The 17089-nt window shown below is 45.5% G+C and overlaps 1 protein-coding gene across 2 annotated transcripts; it reads right to left on the bottom strand.

Moving 5' to 3' along the window:
- Positions 1-466: 466 nt before the first annotated feature.
- Positions 467-5312, bottom strand: TMEM216 (transmembrane protein 216). Of its 2 annotated transcripts, none has more exons than XM_061203448.1 (5): positions 5228-5312; positions 4561-4662; positions 3901-3993; positions 1311-1512; positions 467-1046 (listed from the first exon to the last, which is right to left on the bottom strand). In XM_061203448.1, the coding sequence occupies exons 3-5, from the start codon at positions 3944-3946 to the stop codon at positions 1031-1033; spliced, it is 264 nt and encodes an 87-aa protein (XP_061059431.1). In that variant the 5' UTR covers positions 3947-3993; positions 4561-4662; positions 5228-5312; the 3' UTR covers positions 467-1030. The 2 variants fall into 2 exon arrangements, with proteins under 2 accessions (XP_061059431.1, XP_061059430.1); XM_061203447.1 differs by having other exon boundaries at positions 5242-5293.
- Positions 5313-17089: the final 11777 nt, after the last annotated feature.

Here is a 17089-nt window from a genome sequence, read left to right as displayed (position 1 = left end):
GGAATGATTCACTCATTTAGGGCAACATGCCTCCAGCTTAAAGAATAAAAGTATGTGTTCCTTTTATATTAACTTGAAATTTTAAAACAAATGACCAAAAAATATTGGTAAGTTTAGAATATGTTCCTTCCAATTACTCATGCCTCATCCTGGAAAGATGACAATTATATGAAAGAGGAATGAGAGACAAGATGCTGGCTTTGGGGCACAGGTGACGAATGTGAGCAGTCAGGATGACAGATCTGAAGAAGACACAGAAGCTGGCAGGGCCTTTAGGGATTAATTGAGGCTGGAGCTGTGGGAAGAAACTCAGTGGGACACCTTCATCACTGCCTCTGCGTCCACACTGAATCACCAAGCACAGCCGAGAACAAACCGCTGGGATAGTCTCTACCTTCTCTTAAAGCGGAAGAAACTCTAGGGACGGGTGCCGTGAGGAAAAGGCTACTACAACCTCCGCCACAGAAAATACATCTTTATTATAAAATAATGTTTTGTTTCATAATCAGAGTAGAAAAATAACACTATGAGCTCCAGAGAAAGTTCTGGAGCTCAGTCTCTGAGAAATGGGATGAGCGGCTTTTGCATCACTCTGGGAGCACACCCTCCTGAGGTGCCCCGTGCTCCTGCAGGATGTGGGGCACAGCACACACACGGAGTGTGCAGCTCAGGTCCTGCTGGAAGCCCAAGGAGCCTACACGGTCCACACAAGATGCTCTGGCCACGATGATCAAAGAGGAAAACTTGAGGTCAGAAGGGAATTAATTGGTTCTGAGAAGGGCCAGGATGGCGACAGCCTTGCCCCTCCCTATACCGGAGTGTAGAAGAGTCTCTTGGGCTGATGATCCCGGTTTAGAAGATGGTGCCCAGTGGCCTTATGCTCGGTTTGTTCCCCAAGGTGTCTGTGCTGAGGAAAAGCTGCAACCTTTCCCAGGACAACGTGACCCACCGTTTCTCACTGGTATGGCTAAAGTACCAGAGGTATGTGTGGTCTCAGCCTGTGAGGGCTGCTGGCTGAAATTTTTGTACTTCAAATCCTGTCCATACTGATGGCAGAAAGAAAGAAAGAAACAAAATGTTAAAAGACCAGTGAATAAGAGCAGCTGGCTGGAACTGTTCTATATTCCAAGCCTCTTGGCCCCAAAGAACGAGGAGAATATCTGCCCTAAGTGGGAAAGGCAGTCCCACGGACACCCTTTTCGCCCTTAAAAATCCTCTAGACCCCTCAGGCTTTAGACAAACAATGAATCCCCCCCTGGGATGGGAATCCAGCCCTCAGGTGATGAGAAATGGTCCCTCAGCAGCAGTACCTGGAGAACGCAGCCAGGGTGAGCACCTCAAGCAGCAGCTCTGAGCCACAGAAGAGGAGCAAGATGCCGTTCATGATGGCTTCCAGGCGGAGCACGTAGGTCTGCAGCAGCAGGTAATAGGAGGCCATCATGGCAGATGGGAAGGTCAAGGCCATGCTAATACCAAGCGGCATCTTCCGTTGGCAGAGGTTTCCCTTTGTACCTGTCAGACACAGCCCATGGAGTCACCTCCAAGTGGCCTGCTTTCCTTGGCCTCAGAGGAAAGGCAGGTGGGATGGGATGGGCTGGCAAGCAGAGGAAAATGCCCCTGAATGGGGGTGTGTAGGTTTATAAATGCGGCCCCACTGTGTCAAAAACTAGAGGCTTAGGAGCAGCTACAGCATTGCAGTCATTGGCCGAGAGGTCCTGCTTCCAGCCTGGCTCCCAGGCAAGGGACAATGGGCTCTTTATTTGAGGAAAAATTTTGTAAATCATAAAAATAATATATAATCATTGAAAACTTTTCAATTAATGTAGAAAATACGGAGTTCCCTGGCAGTCCAGTGGTTAAGACTCCAGGCTTCCACTGCAGGGAGCATGGGTTTGATCCCTGGTTGGGGAACTAAGATCCCACATGCCGTACGGGGCAGCCAAAAAATAGAAAAAAATATATAAAAAATCATTTTAGAAAATATAGAAACTAAAAGACCACATGACTCAGCCCTTAGAGATAGCCATTATTACAGAATGACGTATACTGTTTCAGACTTTTTTATGTGTATGGTCACATATTACTATTTATTATTCTAAAAATAGAATCATACTCTGCATACTGTTTTGCAACTTATTTAACCATTTAACATAGTTAGACATCTTTCCACACATAACTACCTTACCCTTTTTTAACGGCTATGAACAATTTCACTGAACCAATGCCATAATTTATTTAACTAATCCTGTAATGATAGATGTTTAGGTTGTTTCTAATGCTTTGATGTTAAAAAATACATGGCAGGGGCTTCCCTGGTGGCACAGTGGTTAAGAATCTGCCTGCCAATGCAGGGGACATGGGTTCGAGCCCTGGTCCGGGAAGATCCCACATGCCGCGGAGCAACTAAGCCCGTGCGCCACAACTACTAAGCCTGTGCTCTAGAGCCCGTGAACCACGACTACTGAGCCCGTGTGCCACAACTACGGAAGCCCGCATGCCTAGAGCCTGTGCTCCGCAACAAGAGAAGCCACAGCAATGAGAAGCCCGTGCACCACAACGCAGAGTAGCCTCCGCTCACCACAACTAGAGAAAGCCCGTGCGCAGCAATGAAGACCCAACACAGCCAAAAATAAATAAAATTTAAAAAATAATAAATTTATAAAAGAAAAATACATGGCAATAAACGTTCTCATACAGATATCTTAGCATATCTGTAGAAGTATCTGTTTTTTTCAACCAGTTTTGGAAGGGAAATTGTTAGGTCTAAGAATACGAATTTTACCTGGTAAAACTATTAGCAAAAAGGTTGTACTAATTTATATTCCCAAAGGGTGTGGGAATATAAATACCCACAAGAGTGTGAGACCATAGAGACCTGTTCCTCACAGCCACTAGAATACTGGGAATTTGGAAACCTTTTTAATCTGATGGGTGAAAATGTTACCTTGTTTTTTCAATTTGCTTTTTGTTAGTGAGTCTGGGCATTTTATCATGTGTATTGATCCTTTGTAATTATTATGTGAATTGCCCATTAGCGTCCCTTACTAATTTTTTCTTTTTTTTGCTAGTGATTTTTTTTTTTTTTGATTTTTACTGGAGTATAGTTACTTTATAATGTTGTGTTAGTTTCTACTGTACAACAAAGTGAATCAGCTATACATATACATATATCGCCTCTTTTTTGGATCTTCTTCCCATTTAGGTCACCACAGCGCATTGAGTAGAGTTCCCTGTGCTATACAGTAGGTTCTCATTAGTTATCTATTTTATACATAGTATCATTACTGTATATATGTCAATCCCCTTGCTAATTTTTAAAACTAGGTTTTTTTCTTAGCACTTTATGTGAACCTTCTTTATCCTTTGTTATATGTGTTGAAACTATTTTTTTCCCCTCAGTGTGTGTTTTAACACCGTTTTCAGGGATGAGATATTCTAACTAATAAGGGCTTGCTCTGTATTTCTGGGGATATAAAACTTGTCCTAGAGAAATCCTCATTCAGAGAAGTGGAGGGGATCTTAGTGCTGACCTGTGCAGGCGTCTACTGCCCTGGATAGGCGTCTACTGCTCTGGACATGGAGTTACAACTGAATCTATTCTCCCAAGCAAACCAGTGAGAGGAACCAGGAACTCTTGTAGCAGCTAGACAACTGGGAAGGAATTATCTAATATCTCATGTCACCACCTACTTCTGGCCCTGCAGAGCAACAGACAGATAAATCCTGACCCAAAATATGAAGCAGCTTGAAACTTCAGAGAGGGAGTAACGGGATATACCACCAGATCCAATCTCTTATGGTGAGCCTAGGTTATGTATTGAAACTTTTCCTTGTTAATCAGGTTACAGATACCAGCTCGTCTCATATAAGGAATGGAAATATTCTCTGGACAACACTCACCAAAAAATAGTCGAATTACTTCAATTCCAAGATAAAGGAAGAGCATCACCACATCCAGTACTAGATTGGCTGTTGGATATGGTAGCAGGAGACCTGCCAATACAAAAGTCAGAGCTTGCAAACAACATAGAACAGTACACACAAGAACTCCCACACACCTGGGAATAAAGAGAACACGAGTCTTATCAGCTTTCCATGAACTACTTAGTGAGATGTGGGCAGGATCTGTTAACCTGCTGCAGGATCTGTTAACTCCTGGTGCGGCTACGTCTGTTAGAAGCAGGCTCATTATTACGGGGTTTTACTCCTAACTCGGAGAGTCTATGGGGACTCCGCTCTCCACAGTAATCAGACGTACATGGGTACACAGGCTGCTGAAGGTCACCAATGGGCTTAAAGTGGAGTTCAGCAAAGAGGTGATGGGGGAGAGTCAGAATGGAAAAGCCCACATTTCCCAAACTCAAGAAAATCTTGCCGAGGGGCTTCTTACTAAATCATTCTCAAGGAAGTCACCTGATGAAGAGACTTCCACCGTGCAGCGAAGAGGAGCCCCGGGGGGCAGAAAAGAATGAAAAACAAGAAGGCTTTTGGTGGCAGCTGGCTCTGGGCTGAAGTGGGGAAGGGATGTTGGGGCAAGGGCAGTCAAACCCCAGGCCTTACCTTTATACAGAAATACGAAGAGTTCCAGCAGGAAACAGGTAGCATAATACCACCCGTTCAGAAAGAACAGGATTTCCAGGGGGGTGGAGGACAACCGTTTACCTGAAAATATGAGCACAGAGAAAAGAGATGGGCTGGAGGGCAGCTCAACCTAAGTTATTTCAATGGTTCTGTGTCTAACTTGGAGGAAACACGAGGTCGCAGCTAGTGGAAAGGGCCACTTGGGGGCACTTCTGATTGCTGATGAGGAGTGCGTGTGTATATACGGTGTGGAGGGGGGTTTCCTTCAATCCCCTTCTTTCCGGAATACCGTCAAACTCGACTCCTTCGGCTTTGGGGCTGAAAGTCAAAGCCTCTCTAAGATCTAACCTCGTCACTATTTGGGAAGGGAAATTGGGGCTCAGAGACCAGCACTGGCCTGTTTAAAGTCACGCTGCAAATTCGCAACTGAGCTGGCCTAGAATAGGCCCAGCCAAGGATTTGGGGGTATCTGAGACCCGCACCTCGAGACCTTCAGGCACTCAGGGTGGGTGAGTCCGCCAAACCCTGCTCCGGACAAGTGAGGAGTGATGTCCCTAACACCCGAGAATGAAGGGTTTAGGTCGAGCACTGGGAGAGAAGGTTGGGGGGCGGGTACTGAGGAGAGCAGGACCAGCGACTCACACACCTCCGGAATCTCACCTCGCTGCGCCATCTTCAGTCCCCATGGAAACTGCATACGCGGCTACAGCTACTCCTGGAGCAGCGAGGCGTTGCCGGAAGCTGGGGACGGAGCGGCCCTCAATTCTGGCCTCTCTACCCGCCTACCTCACTCTATGGTTACGTGGTGCCTGGGCTGTCTCGGTGCCGTCCGCGCGTGCCAGCAAATTGCTTTCGCTGGGGTTTCGGCTGCCGACTTGAGAGAGAATAGTGGCCGCCCACCGAGTAGTTGTCCTCAGGACCCCGGGGGCGGGAGCGGCTCTTGGGCTTCCCCATCCCAGGTTTACAATGAGTCGTCTGAGTGTAGCCAGTAGTGGTAATGTGACCGCAGGATTGGCAAATAGGCCCCGGCCCCAAGATTCTCTTTACTAACAACGGTCTGAAAATGAGAGACGGTGTGCACGACAGTGCTATGCAAATGCGCGGTGGGGTTTGGGGTCTTTTGTCTAGCAAGCAGTCTTTTTTTTGGGGGGGGGGAAGGGTAGTAGGGGGTTTTGTGCCTCCGATTTATGAACCAGGTAGTTAGCAGATACCAAAATTAATCGGAACTAGAGGCTCCTTTCAAGGAGCGTAAGTGAGACAGGAAGATGAAACATGATCACCAGGTGACCCGTGACGTGTATGGGAGTTGAGAAAACAAAGTACTTTGTGTCTGGCGTAATTTCATTTAGCATGTTTTCAAGGTTCATTCATGTTGTAGCATAGATCAGAACTTCATTCCTTTTTATGGCTGAATAATATTCGTGTGTGTGTGTGTACGCCACATTTTGTTTATCCATCTGTTGAGAAGTGGACACGGATTTCAGTCTTTGGGCTAGAAAAATGCAGTGAACATCGTTATAGAAGTATCTGTGGAAGCCTCTGTTTTCAGTTCCTTTGAATATATATCTAGGAGTGGAATTACTGAGTGTTTTGGTAATTGTATGTTTAACTTTTTGAGGAACCGTCAAACTATTTTCCACGGTGTCTGTAACCATTTTAGATTCCACCAGCACTGAACAAGGGTCCCAATTTCTCTGCGTCCTCACCAACACTTTTTATTTTGTTTTTAAAATTGTTATTATCACTATCCTAGTAGGTGTGAAGTGATACCTCATTGTGGCTTGGACCTGGGATCCTTTGCTGGAGTGCTTGCACCTGGACAAACATCTCCCCAAGCAAAAGAATACAAAGAAACTATAAGGGACTGAAAATAACTGCATGCATGCACGGTTTGGACAAATTATGAACAATAAGATACAAAAAGGCCAAAACCCAACTGCTGCTTTTGAGTTGGGGGGGGGGCAGAAGCAGGGTACTGCGCATGATCCCTGCACACAGCACCACCGAGGGGGTAGGCAGACCACCAAAGCCACCCCTCCGGCCGGACCCACCCCTACCCTCACCCTATTTAAGGAACCAGCTCACTCACGCCCCCTCTTTGGGGAGTGAGCAAGGGCATCTGTTTCTTGTTCTCACTCCCTCATGCTGCAGCATGAGTTCCAGTAAAGCTTTGCCTAAATTCCTCATCTGGCCTCTTATCAATTTCTGTTGATTAAGGAGTTCAAGGACTCAAGTTGGTAACAGCTGCACCAATTTACATTGCCACCAACAGTGCAGGAGGGTTCCCTTTTCTCCACATCCTCAACATCGCTCGTTATTTGTTGTCTTTTTTTTTTTCTTTTTTTGGCAGCATCAGGTCTTTGTTACAGGATCTATCTACGTCGCGGCATGAAGGATCTTCCAGTTGCAGCATGAGGGCTTAGTTGCCCCGTGGGCTTAGTTGCCCCGTGGCATGTGGGATCTTAGTTCCCTGACCAGGGATCGAACCCGCACCTCCTGCATTGGAAGGCCGATTCTTAACCACTGGACCACCAGGTAAGTCCCTGTTGTCTTTTTTTTTTTTTTTTTAATTAATTATTTATTTATTTATTTTGGGCTGTGTTGGGTCTTCGTTTCTGTGCGTGGGCTTTCTCTAGTTGTGGCAAGTGGGGGCCACTCTTCATCGCGGTGCGCGGGCCTCTCACTGTCGTGGCCTCTCTTGTTGCGGAGCACAAGCTCCAGACGCGCAGGCTCAGTAGTTGTGGCTCACAGGCCCAGTTGCTCCGCGGCATGTGGGATCTTCCCAGACCAGGGCTCGAACCTGTGTCCCCTGCATTGGCAGGCGGATTCTCAACCACTGCGCCACCAGGGAAGCCCCTGTTGTCTTTTTGATAATAGCCATTCTGACAGTTGTGGGGTGATATCTCATTGTGGTTTTGATTTGCATTCTGAGTGACTAACCTTTCAGACAGTGCTGTACTCCTAGCTAGTTGGGGTGGAGGCGAGGGTCAGTAATTGTTTCTTCTGGGCTGAGAGGAGAAGCAGCAGAAGCAATTCCCTGAAACTGGGGAGAGTAATGTGCATGGAGGAGTCCCACCAGGAGCTGTGAAAGTCTGAAAAACTGGTGAATTTATATCTGAGCTCCTCCCCTCCCCTCTCCTCTGCGCTCTGATCTCCACTTGTGCCTCCTCTTGGAACTGAACTGCAAGCCTGGCGGGCTTTCTTTAGTGTCAGCGGAGCAAGGCACACAGCAAGGCTGGGAGGGGTGGAAAGGGCTCCTGGAGCCAGCACATCTGCCTCCACTGCCTGCTAGACAAGAGTTAGGCAAGTTCCTTCTGTGAACCTCAGATGTCCAACTCTAAAAGGAAGGTGGGCCAGCTGTTTGTTTCTGTAAGTAAAGTTTTTGGGGGGAACACAGACACACCCACAGATTTACATTTTGTATACAGCTGCATTCATGCTATAGGCTTTCATGCTAAGTTAAATAGTTGCAACAGAGACTGTATGGCCCATGGGCTTAAATACTTACCATCTGGCCCTTTAAGAAAAACTTTGCTGGGGCTTCCCTGGTGGCGCAGTGGTTGAGAATCTGCCTGCCAATGCAGGAGACAGGGGTTCGAGCCCTGGTCTGGGAAGATCCCACATGCCGCGGAGCAACTGGGCCTGTGAGCCACAATTACTGAGCCTGCGCGTCTGGAGCCTGTGCTCCGCAACAAGAGAGGCCGCGATAGTGAGAGGCCTGCACACCGCGATGAAGAGTGGCCCCCGCTTGCCACAACTGGAGTAAGCCCTCGCACAGAAACGAAGACCCAACACAGCCATAAATAAATAAATAAATAAGACTTTAAAAAAAAAAAAAAAAGAAAGAAAAACTTTGCTGACTCCTGTCGTAGAGGATGGCAAGGATTAACATGCCACAACTCCACAGGTGCTACAAGTAGGCAATAAGATTGAATTACTCATAGCACAGCAAACAGCAGGAGCATCATCATGGCAGCCTGTTTCTCCAGTACCCAAGTCCTATGAGCGACACAGTGAGCCCCAGTGGTGGTGCACACAGTGGGTTATGCCACATCTGAGGAGCCCAGGGCCAAGGGCTCAGAACATTTTTTAGCAAGCAGCAAATAAGCCAGGCTCCCCCTACTCTGGGGCAGGGAACAATTACACTGTAGTCACACTGTGGTGGCCTTGGCCTACCTAATTGCCTATGTGCTCAGTGTCAGGAGACAGGCCTTTTGTTTTGGAGTTTTCAGCAAAAACAACACGCAGATCATTGTTGCTTTTGTTGTGGTCATCCATTTACAATGCTTGGTGTCAGTCTATTTATCTCTTGTAAAAATAAAATACAGTGTGTGTGTGAAAAAAAAAAAAAAAGACCCAGGAACTAGGAGAAGGAAAAGGTTTATGATGCTTCTATTTTTAAAAAAAAAATTTCTTTTGACTTATTAGTAAACTATAAAGAAAATTGAAAAAATAAAAAAATAAATAAAATAAAATGGATAACCAACAAGGACCTACCGTATAGCACAGGGAACTCTGCTCAATGTTATATAACAACCTAAATGGGAAAAGAATTTGAAAAAGAATAGCTACATGTATATGTATAACTGAATCACTTTACTGTACACCTGAAACTAATGCAACATTGTTAATCACCTATACTCCAATATAAAATAAAAAGTTAAAAACAAAAAAACAAAAAAAACAACGTGCAGGGGCTTCCCTGGTGGCGCAGTGGTTAAGAACCTGCCTGCCAATGCAGGGGACACGGGTTTGAGCCCTGGTCCAGGAAGATTCCACATGCCGTGGAGCATCTAAGCCCATGCGCCACAACTACTGAGCCTGTGCTCTAGAGCCCGTGAGCCACAACTACTGAGCCCACGTGCTACAACTACTGAAGCCCACGCGCCTAGAGCCCATGCTCCACAACAAGAGAAGCCACTGCAATGAGAAGCCCGCGCACCACAACGAAGAGTAGCCCCTACTCGCCGCAACTAGAGAAAGCCCACGTGCAGCAATGAAGACCCAATGCAGCCAAAAATAAATAAATAAAATAAATAAATTTGTAAAAAAAAAAAAACAAACATGTGCAGGGATGCTAGGGCCCAAGGCAGGCTGCCTCTCCCAATATCCAGTGCCCTTGGTAAATCAATTATTTCTAGTAGGCTTTTGTGATTCTTTTGGGTTTTAATGTACATAATATCACATTATCAGAAAGTATAGTTTTACTTCTTCCTTTCCAATCCCTGTACCTTCAATTTCTTTTTATTACCTTATTGCACTGGCCAGGACCTTCAGTATAATGTTGAATAGAAGTGGTGATAATAGATATTCTTGTCTTACTCCTAACATCAGGGGAAAGTATTTATTTATTTAATAAATTTATTTTATTTTTGGCTGCATTGGGTCTTCGTGGCTTCGCGCGGGCTTTCTCTAGTTGCGGTGAGCAGGGGCTACTCTTCATTGTGGTGCTTGGGCTTCTCATTGCAGTGGCTTCTCTTGTTGTGGAGCATGGGCTCTAGGCACGCCGGCTTCAGTAGTGTGGCATGTGAGCTCAGTAGTTGTGGCTCTCAGGCTCTAGAGTGCAGGCTCAGTAGTTGTGGCACACGGGCTTAGTTGCTCCGCAGCATGTGGGATCTTCCCGGACCAGGGCTCGAACCCATGTCCCCTGCATTGTCAGGCGGATTCCCAACCACTGCGCCACCAGAGAAGTCCCTGATACATTTTATTGATACTGTCTCTGCATCTGTTGAGATGATCATATGCTTTCCTCCCTTTATTCTGCTAATGTTATGAATTACATTGATTTGCAAAGGTATAATCAACCTTGCCTTCCTGGAAAGAAACCAATATGGTTGTGATATTGAACAGAAAAGAGTTGACATAGCAGGCCTGAGACCGCTATCCTTAGAAAGTCCTACTTGCAAGGTTGGCCTTTGCCTGGGTCTGGGAACTTGTATTTCAGAAGGGTTTCCACCAATCCAAAGCGGCTCACTGTCTCTAAAATGTTAGTACAAACTATGTGGTTTATGCTGAACACCTGCTTCCTTCTGGAGTCTGGAATTTTGGTACATGCTAACTATTCTTAGTTTGCAGAGAATTTTTATCATGAATGAGTGTTGAATTTTGTCACAGATACAGCTAATTAATGATCAAATGTTTTTTCCCCTTTATTCTACCGATTTGGTGAATTTCACTCATTGATGTTTAGTTTTTTTTTTTTTGCTGTGCCATGCAGCATGGGGGATCTTAGTTCCCCGACCAGGGATGGAACCTGTGCCCCCTGCAGTGGAAGCAGAGTCTTAACCACTGGACGGCCAGGGACGTCCCTGATTTTTAGATGTTAAACCAACCTTACATTCCTGGGATAAACTCCACTTGGTCAGTCTAGCTGAAGATTAATCAACTAACTTTTCAAAGAATTAACTTTTAGTTTCGTATATTTTTCTCTATTATTTACCCATGTTCTGTTTTTTTCTGGTTGTACATTTAGCCTTCTTTCTTTCTACTTACTTTGGGCTTAATTTGCTCTTTTTCTAGTTTAACGTGAAAACTTAGACCGTTGGGTTTTAGATCTTTCGTCTTTTCTAATGAAAGCTGCATCATATGCATTTAAAATGTATTTTCATCACGATGTAGTTCAAAGTACTTTCTAATTTCTCTTATGGTTTCTTCTTTGATCGATGATTATTTACAAGTGTATTATTTAACTTGTAAATATTTAATGGTTTCCTAGTGTGGCAGTTATCAACATATGGCTCCTCAGCTCCAGATAAACACTTCGGTACCTGTTCTGCGGTAATGGACTAGACTGGAAGCACTTCTCCATTACAGCGAGCACAGTGTTAGGCTCTGTCAGTAGAGGGCCCTGGATGGACGCTGCGGAAGAAAGGGGCTTTTCCTCCTGGTGCCAGCGTGCTGTGTTGTGATTTTTCTTGCTCCTGCTGCACAGCCTGTCAGAGGTGCATGTGTGTGGGGACTTCCACTGGTGCTCTGCCCCAGCTGCATGCCAAGGGGCTGTGGGGCTCACTGGTCTCCTAGGTGATCACCTTGCCTCTGCCCCACACCTGCAGCGGCATCCTGATCCCCTGTGTGCCCCTGCCCACCAGCCTTGGCTTGCTGCACCCCAAAGGGTTGTTTCCCAGGGATTTTCTGGTGTGGACACCACACTCTCCAGACTCTGCCTCTGCAGCAGTGCCCCAGTTCCTCTGTAACCCGCCCACCAGCCTTGGGTCACTTCATAAAAGTGAAGTTTCCTGGGGTCCTCCCAACAGAGACATGGTGTGTTCCTCAGGGCATTCTGCACAGCATTGCATCTGACCAAGATCCTCATTTCACAGCAAAGGAAGTGTGGCAGTGGGCTTATGCCTGTGGAAATAACTGGTCTTACTACACATACTTTGTCACCTGGAATAAGGTGGTTTAATTGAAAAGTAGAACGGTTTACTGAAGACTCAGTTATGGCACCAGTTGGGAGACAACACCCTGAAAGGATGGGGCTTCTAATTTACAGAATGAAGTATGTCTTTGAATCAGAGACTATTATATGGTACTGTCAACCCCCTGGCCAGCACACATGGGTCCAGGAATCAAGGGGTGGGAGAGGAATGACTCCTCTCACTATTATACCTAATAACCCACCCACAGAGTTTTTGCCTCTTATCCTGAAAAATTTGAGCCTGCTGATTTGGAGATCTTAGTTCCCAAGTGAGTAATATTCCATAAGGGGACACAACAATGGTACCACTGAATTGGAAAATGAGATTGCCACCTGGCCAATTTGGGGTCCTTATGCCACTAAACCAATGGCCCCCCCCAAAAAAGGGGAGGGGGTTCCAACCTACTGGTTGGAACGACTGATCTGAGTCCCAAGGGGAAATTGGGCTGCTGCTACACAATGGAGGCAAGGAGGACTATGTCTGGAACCCAGAGGATTCTCTGGGGCACCTATTAGTATATCCATGGCCGCCCCCAGAAGTAGGACTCAGATCATTTAGGAATGGGGGTTTGGGTCACTCTACCAGTTAAAGATCCCATAGCAGCAGCAGAAGCTCTAGCTGAGGGCAAAGGAAACACGGAATGGGCAATTGAAGAAGAAAGCCATGGATATTAACTATGACCTTGTGAACAGTTACAAAAGTGACCAATTACAAAAACGAGGGCTGTGGCAGCTTTGTGTATGTTTCTTTGCTTCTTGTATGCATGTGTTTATTTGTATATACTGACCATTTTCTCCTTTTTACCTCTCTATTTACAATTTGTTGGAGGTCAACTTTATAATTTTTTTTTAATAATTTATATTTTACTTATGTATACTTGGCTGCGTTGGGTCCTCATTGCTGCACGTAGGCTTTCTCTAGTTGTGGCGAGTGGGGGCTACTCTTCGTTGTGGTGCGCAGGCTTCTCATTGCAGTGGCTTCTATTGTTGTGGAGCACGGGCTCTAGGCACACGGGCTTCAGTAGTTGTGGCACACGGGCTCAGCAGTTGTGGCACGTGGGCTCAATAGTTGTGGCTCGCGGGCTCTAGAGCGCAGGCTCAGTAGGTGTGGCGCATGGGCTTAGTTGCTCCACAGCATGTGGGATCTTCCCGGACCAGGGCTCGAGCCCGTGTCCCCTGCATTGGCTGGCGGATTTGTAACCACTGCGCTACCAGGGAAGCCCCAACTTTATAATTTAATCTTTAGGTAATAGAATATTTAGTGGGACCAGGACAAAATTTGTGGAGTCATTAATATAGTCAGTGATGGATACAGTGACTGTTGGGACTGTATGTCTTCTCATTTTGGGGGAGGAGTGAGAACGTCACTTTTAAGAAGGATAGATATATGTTGTTAGTAGGAATATGGAAGTTCAAATATGTGTAGAATGGTGCATGAAAAAAGATGGACATTAGCTCCACATTCACCTGCAGAACCTGTCCTGTGATAGCAGTACTGGAATCAGCATTTCTCCCTTACAGTGAGCACAGTGGTAATCTCTATCAGTAGAGGGTGCTGGAGGGATACTGAAAGAAGGAAAGGGCTTGTCTTCCTGGCTCCAGTGAGCTCCGGTTTGCTTTTCCTTGCTCATGCGCCGTGGTCTATTAGGGGTGCAAGTGCGCTGTGTGAGGGGACATCTAGAATATCGGGTGATGCTCTCCTTCAGCCACATGCCAAGAGAGGTGCTCCCTCGGCAACCTCGCAAACCTGGTCCACACCCGGTGACCACTTTGCTGTGGCCCTCCTGTCAAGGATACTGCATGCTCCAGGCCTTGTACCCATGGCAACTCCCTAACTCTGTGCCCTTGCCCCCTCAGCCTTGTTTATCTATGCCCTGGATTGTTTTTCCCAAAGCCCTCCAGGCATGGACAGCGTGTATGCACAGCGGTGCCCCAGTTCCATGTGTCTGTTCACCAACCTTGGCTTTTCTCCCCAGAGGGTAGATTCCCATGGTCCTCCATGCCCTGCGTGGACATCATACACTCCAGGCCTTGAGCACACAGGGCACTCCAACTCTTTTGGTGCACCTGCCCAACAGCCTTGGCTCACCTGTGCCCTGGACGGTTGTTTCCTGGGATCCTCCCTATGTGGAAAATGTGTGCTCTGGGCTTGGTGCCTATAGGTTGTGTCCCTACGTTCCCTGTGCGCCTGCCCATCAGCCTCAGCTTGCCTGTGTCCTGGAGGGTTGTTTCTTGTCTGGCAACTGTGAACCAGCTCTGGCCTGGGCAAACCAGTGAACCTGTCCACCACCCAGTAGGCTGCCATGAGGCCTGAACCCCAGCCTTGGGGGTGGGGGACCTATGAAGTTTGTCCTCAGCCCTCAGGTACCCTTTTAGAGTTCTCTTTACATTTTTATAGTTCTCCTCGTATAATTTAATGATTGTATATATTAACCCTGCCATGTTTAAATTACTGGGTGGTTCTATCTCCTGATTGGACTTAGACTGACCCACCAAGCTATCTTACTGTTACTAATTTCTAACTCAATTCCATTATTGTCAGAGAACATACTCTTTTTTTTTTTTTTTTTTTAAAACCTGACTTGAGAACCTGCACGAGGAGCTACTTTATTTTTTTTTTTTTTTAATTTTTATTTATTTATTTATTTATTTATGGCTGTGTTTGGTTTTCGTTTCTGTGCGAGGGCTTTCTCTAGTTGCGGCAAGTGGGGGCCACTCTTCATCGCGGTGCGCGGGCCTCTCGCTGTCACGGCCTCTCTTGTGGCGGAGCACAGGCTCCAGACGCGCAGGCTCAGTAGTTGTGGCTCACGGGCCTAGTTGCCCCGCGGCATGTGGGATCTTCCCAGACCAGGGCTCGAACCCGTGTCCCCTGCATTGGCAGGCAGACTCTCAACCACCACGCCACCAGGGAAGCCCGAACATACTCTTTATCCTTTTAATTTATTCCTTTAAATGTACTGAGAATTGTTTTATGGCTCAGCATGTGGCTTATACCGAATAGTCTGTGTACTTGAAAAAAATCTGCATCTTATATTCATATGTATTATAAAAAAATTAATAGGAAAAACATTTAAAAATAGTCTTTATATTTACTCAGATACTATTTCTGATGTGCTCCATCCCTTTCTGAGGATCTGAGTTTCCCTCTGTTATCACTCCCCTTCAAGCCAAATAACCCCTTTAACATTTCTTACAGCGTAGGATTGTTGGCAATGAATTCTCTTAGTTTTATCTGAAAACGTCTTTATTTCAACTTCTTTCTTGAAGTATAGTTTTGGTAAATTTAGCTTTCTGAGTTGACCTTCTTTTTCTGGTAGCATTTTAGAGATGTTGTTACACTCTCCTCTGGCCTCTGATTTCTGGTGAGAAGGCGGCTGTTAATTGTTGTTCCTCTGTATGTGGTGTGTTGTTTTTCTCTTGCTTTCAGGATTTGCTCTTCATCTTTAGCTTTCAGTAATTTGACTATAATGTTCCTAGATGTGGCCTTTCGGTGTTAATCAAGGTGGCTTTGTGGAGTATCTAAAATCTGTAAATTTCTTTCATCAAATTTGGGAAATTTTTGACTGTTTTTTAAGTATTTTTTCCTGCTCTCTTCCTTCTCTTTGCCTTCTAGGACTCCAATCACATATCTGTCAGACTGTTTGACCTTAACTGGTCTGTGAGTCTTTTCTAAAAATTCTGTTTTCCTTTGTCCTACAGCATGGGTAATTTCTATTGGTTTATCTTCTAGTTCATTGACCCATTCTGTAATCACCTCTTTTGCTGTTAAATCCATCCATTTAATTTAAAAATTTTCAGTTACTGTGACTTTTATTTCCGACGTTTCTATTTTTCAAAAGTCATTTGTTTCTATGCTCAGGTAGGTAGGTTGCCTATCTTCTTATTCACTGAGAACATACTTTCATTGCTGCTTTAATATCCTGGTATGTTAATTCCAGTATCTGGATCACCTCAGTGTTGGTGTCAATTTTCAACGTTAAACTGTGGAGACTCTGGTTTCTATTATTTGTCTCCAAAGAGTGATGGTTCCTTCATTAGGCAATTAGCTTGGGTGGATATACAGTGCAAATCACACTTATGGGGTGGCAGCTCCAATCTTAGTTTAGATTTTCAGTCTTTAGCTGAGCTGCCTTGAGTCTGATCGGCACATTTGTGGTCCAGAGTTTGGGCAGAGATGTGGGCGGACAGAACTTGGGGATTCCCCTCTCTCTGGCTCTTCCCTTCTGAGACTCCCATCTTTCCCTCCAGGGGCTTCAGTTGCCCTGGCTCAGTACTCGTACTGCGATTTTCCGCCAGCATATTGTACCTACCACTTTGTCACCTGCTAAGTTACAAGCAGCAAAAACAGGGAACTTTCTCTGCACAATCCTCTTCTGAGTGTGAACTCCCCACCAAACTTTCTGCTTCCCTTCATTCTCCAGTGTCTTCAAGTAGCTGTTTTTCGTATTATGTCCAGATTTTACAGTTGTTGTTTGTGGAGGGGTCATTCCCAAGCATCTTACTCAGCCATTATTAGAAGTCCATAGGTGTAGTTTAAATATTTAATCTATTTCCTCCATATTTCCCTCTATTTCTTGAGCGTATCAATCATAGTTTAAACTCCTTGTCAACTTTCTCCAATATTTGGCTCACCTGTTTCTATTTTCTACTTTTGCTCTGGTTTTAAATAATATCTCTTGACTTGCTAGTAATTTTTATTAGATCCAGAAATTGTGTATAAAAAAATCAGAGCATCTCTAGATGTTTTTTCTTCCACTCTTTCCTCTGCTGCGCAAATAGGATGGGGGCCGATCACCTTAATCCACTCAGGGACTACGTGGTTTGCAGCTACACTGTGAGTTTGATAAGCCTCAGTCTACCTGTTTCACCTCCTTCCTAGTAAGGAGCCCCCCTGAGCTTGCAACTGAAGCCCTGTGTGTTCACCAGTCCCCTCCCCCTGGTGGGTCCTGAATTCTAATCATCAGCACAATAAGCCTGCCAAAAATTCGATTCTGCTTTTCAGAGGTTTGAGGCTTAGCTTTCCATAGCCTCTGGCCCTACACAGCTTCAGAATTTGGTAAGTATCTTGAACAGAAAATGTGTTGTTTTTAA

Source organism: Eubalaena glacialis, chromosome 10 (assembly GCF_028564815.1).
Source record: "Eubalaena glacialis isolate mEubGla1 chromosome 10, mEubGla1.1.hap2.+ XY, whole genome shotgun sequence".
Taxonomy (NCBI): Eukaryota; Metazoa; Chordata; class Mammalia; order Artiodactyla; family Balaenidae; genus Eubalaena; species Eubalaena glacialis.
This window is presented reverse-complemented; position numbering and strand designations above follow the sequence as displayed.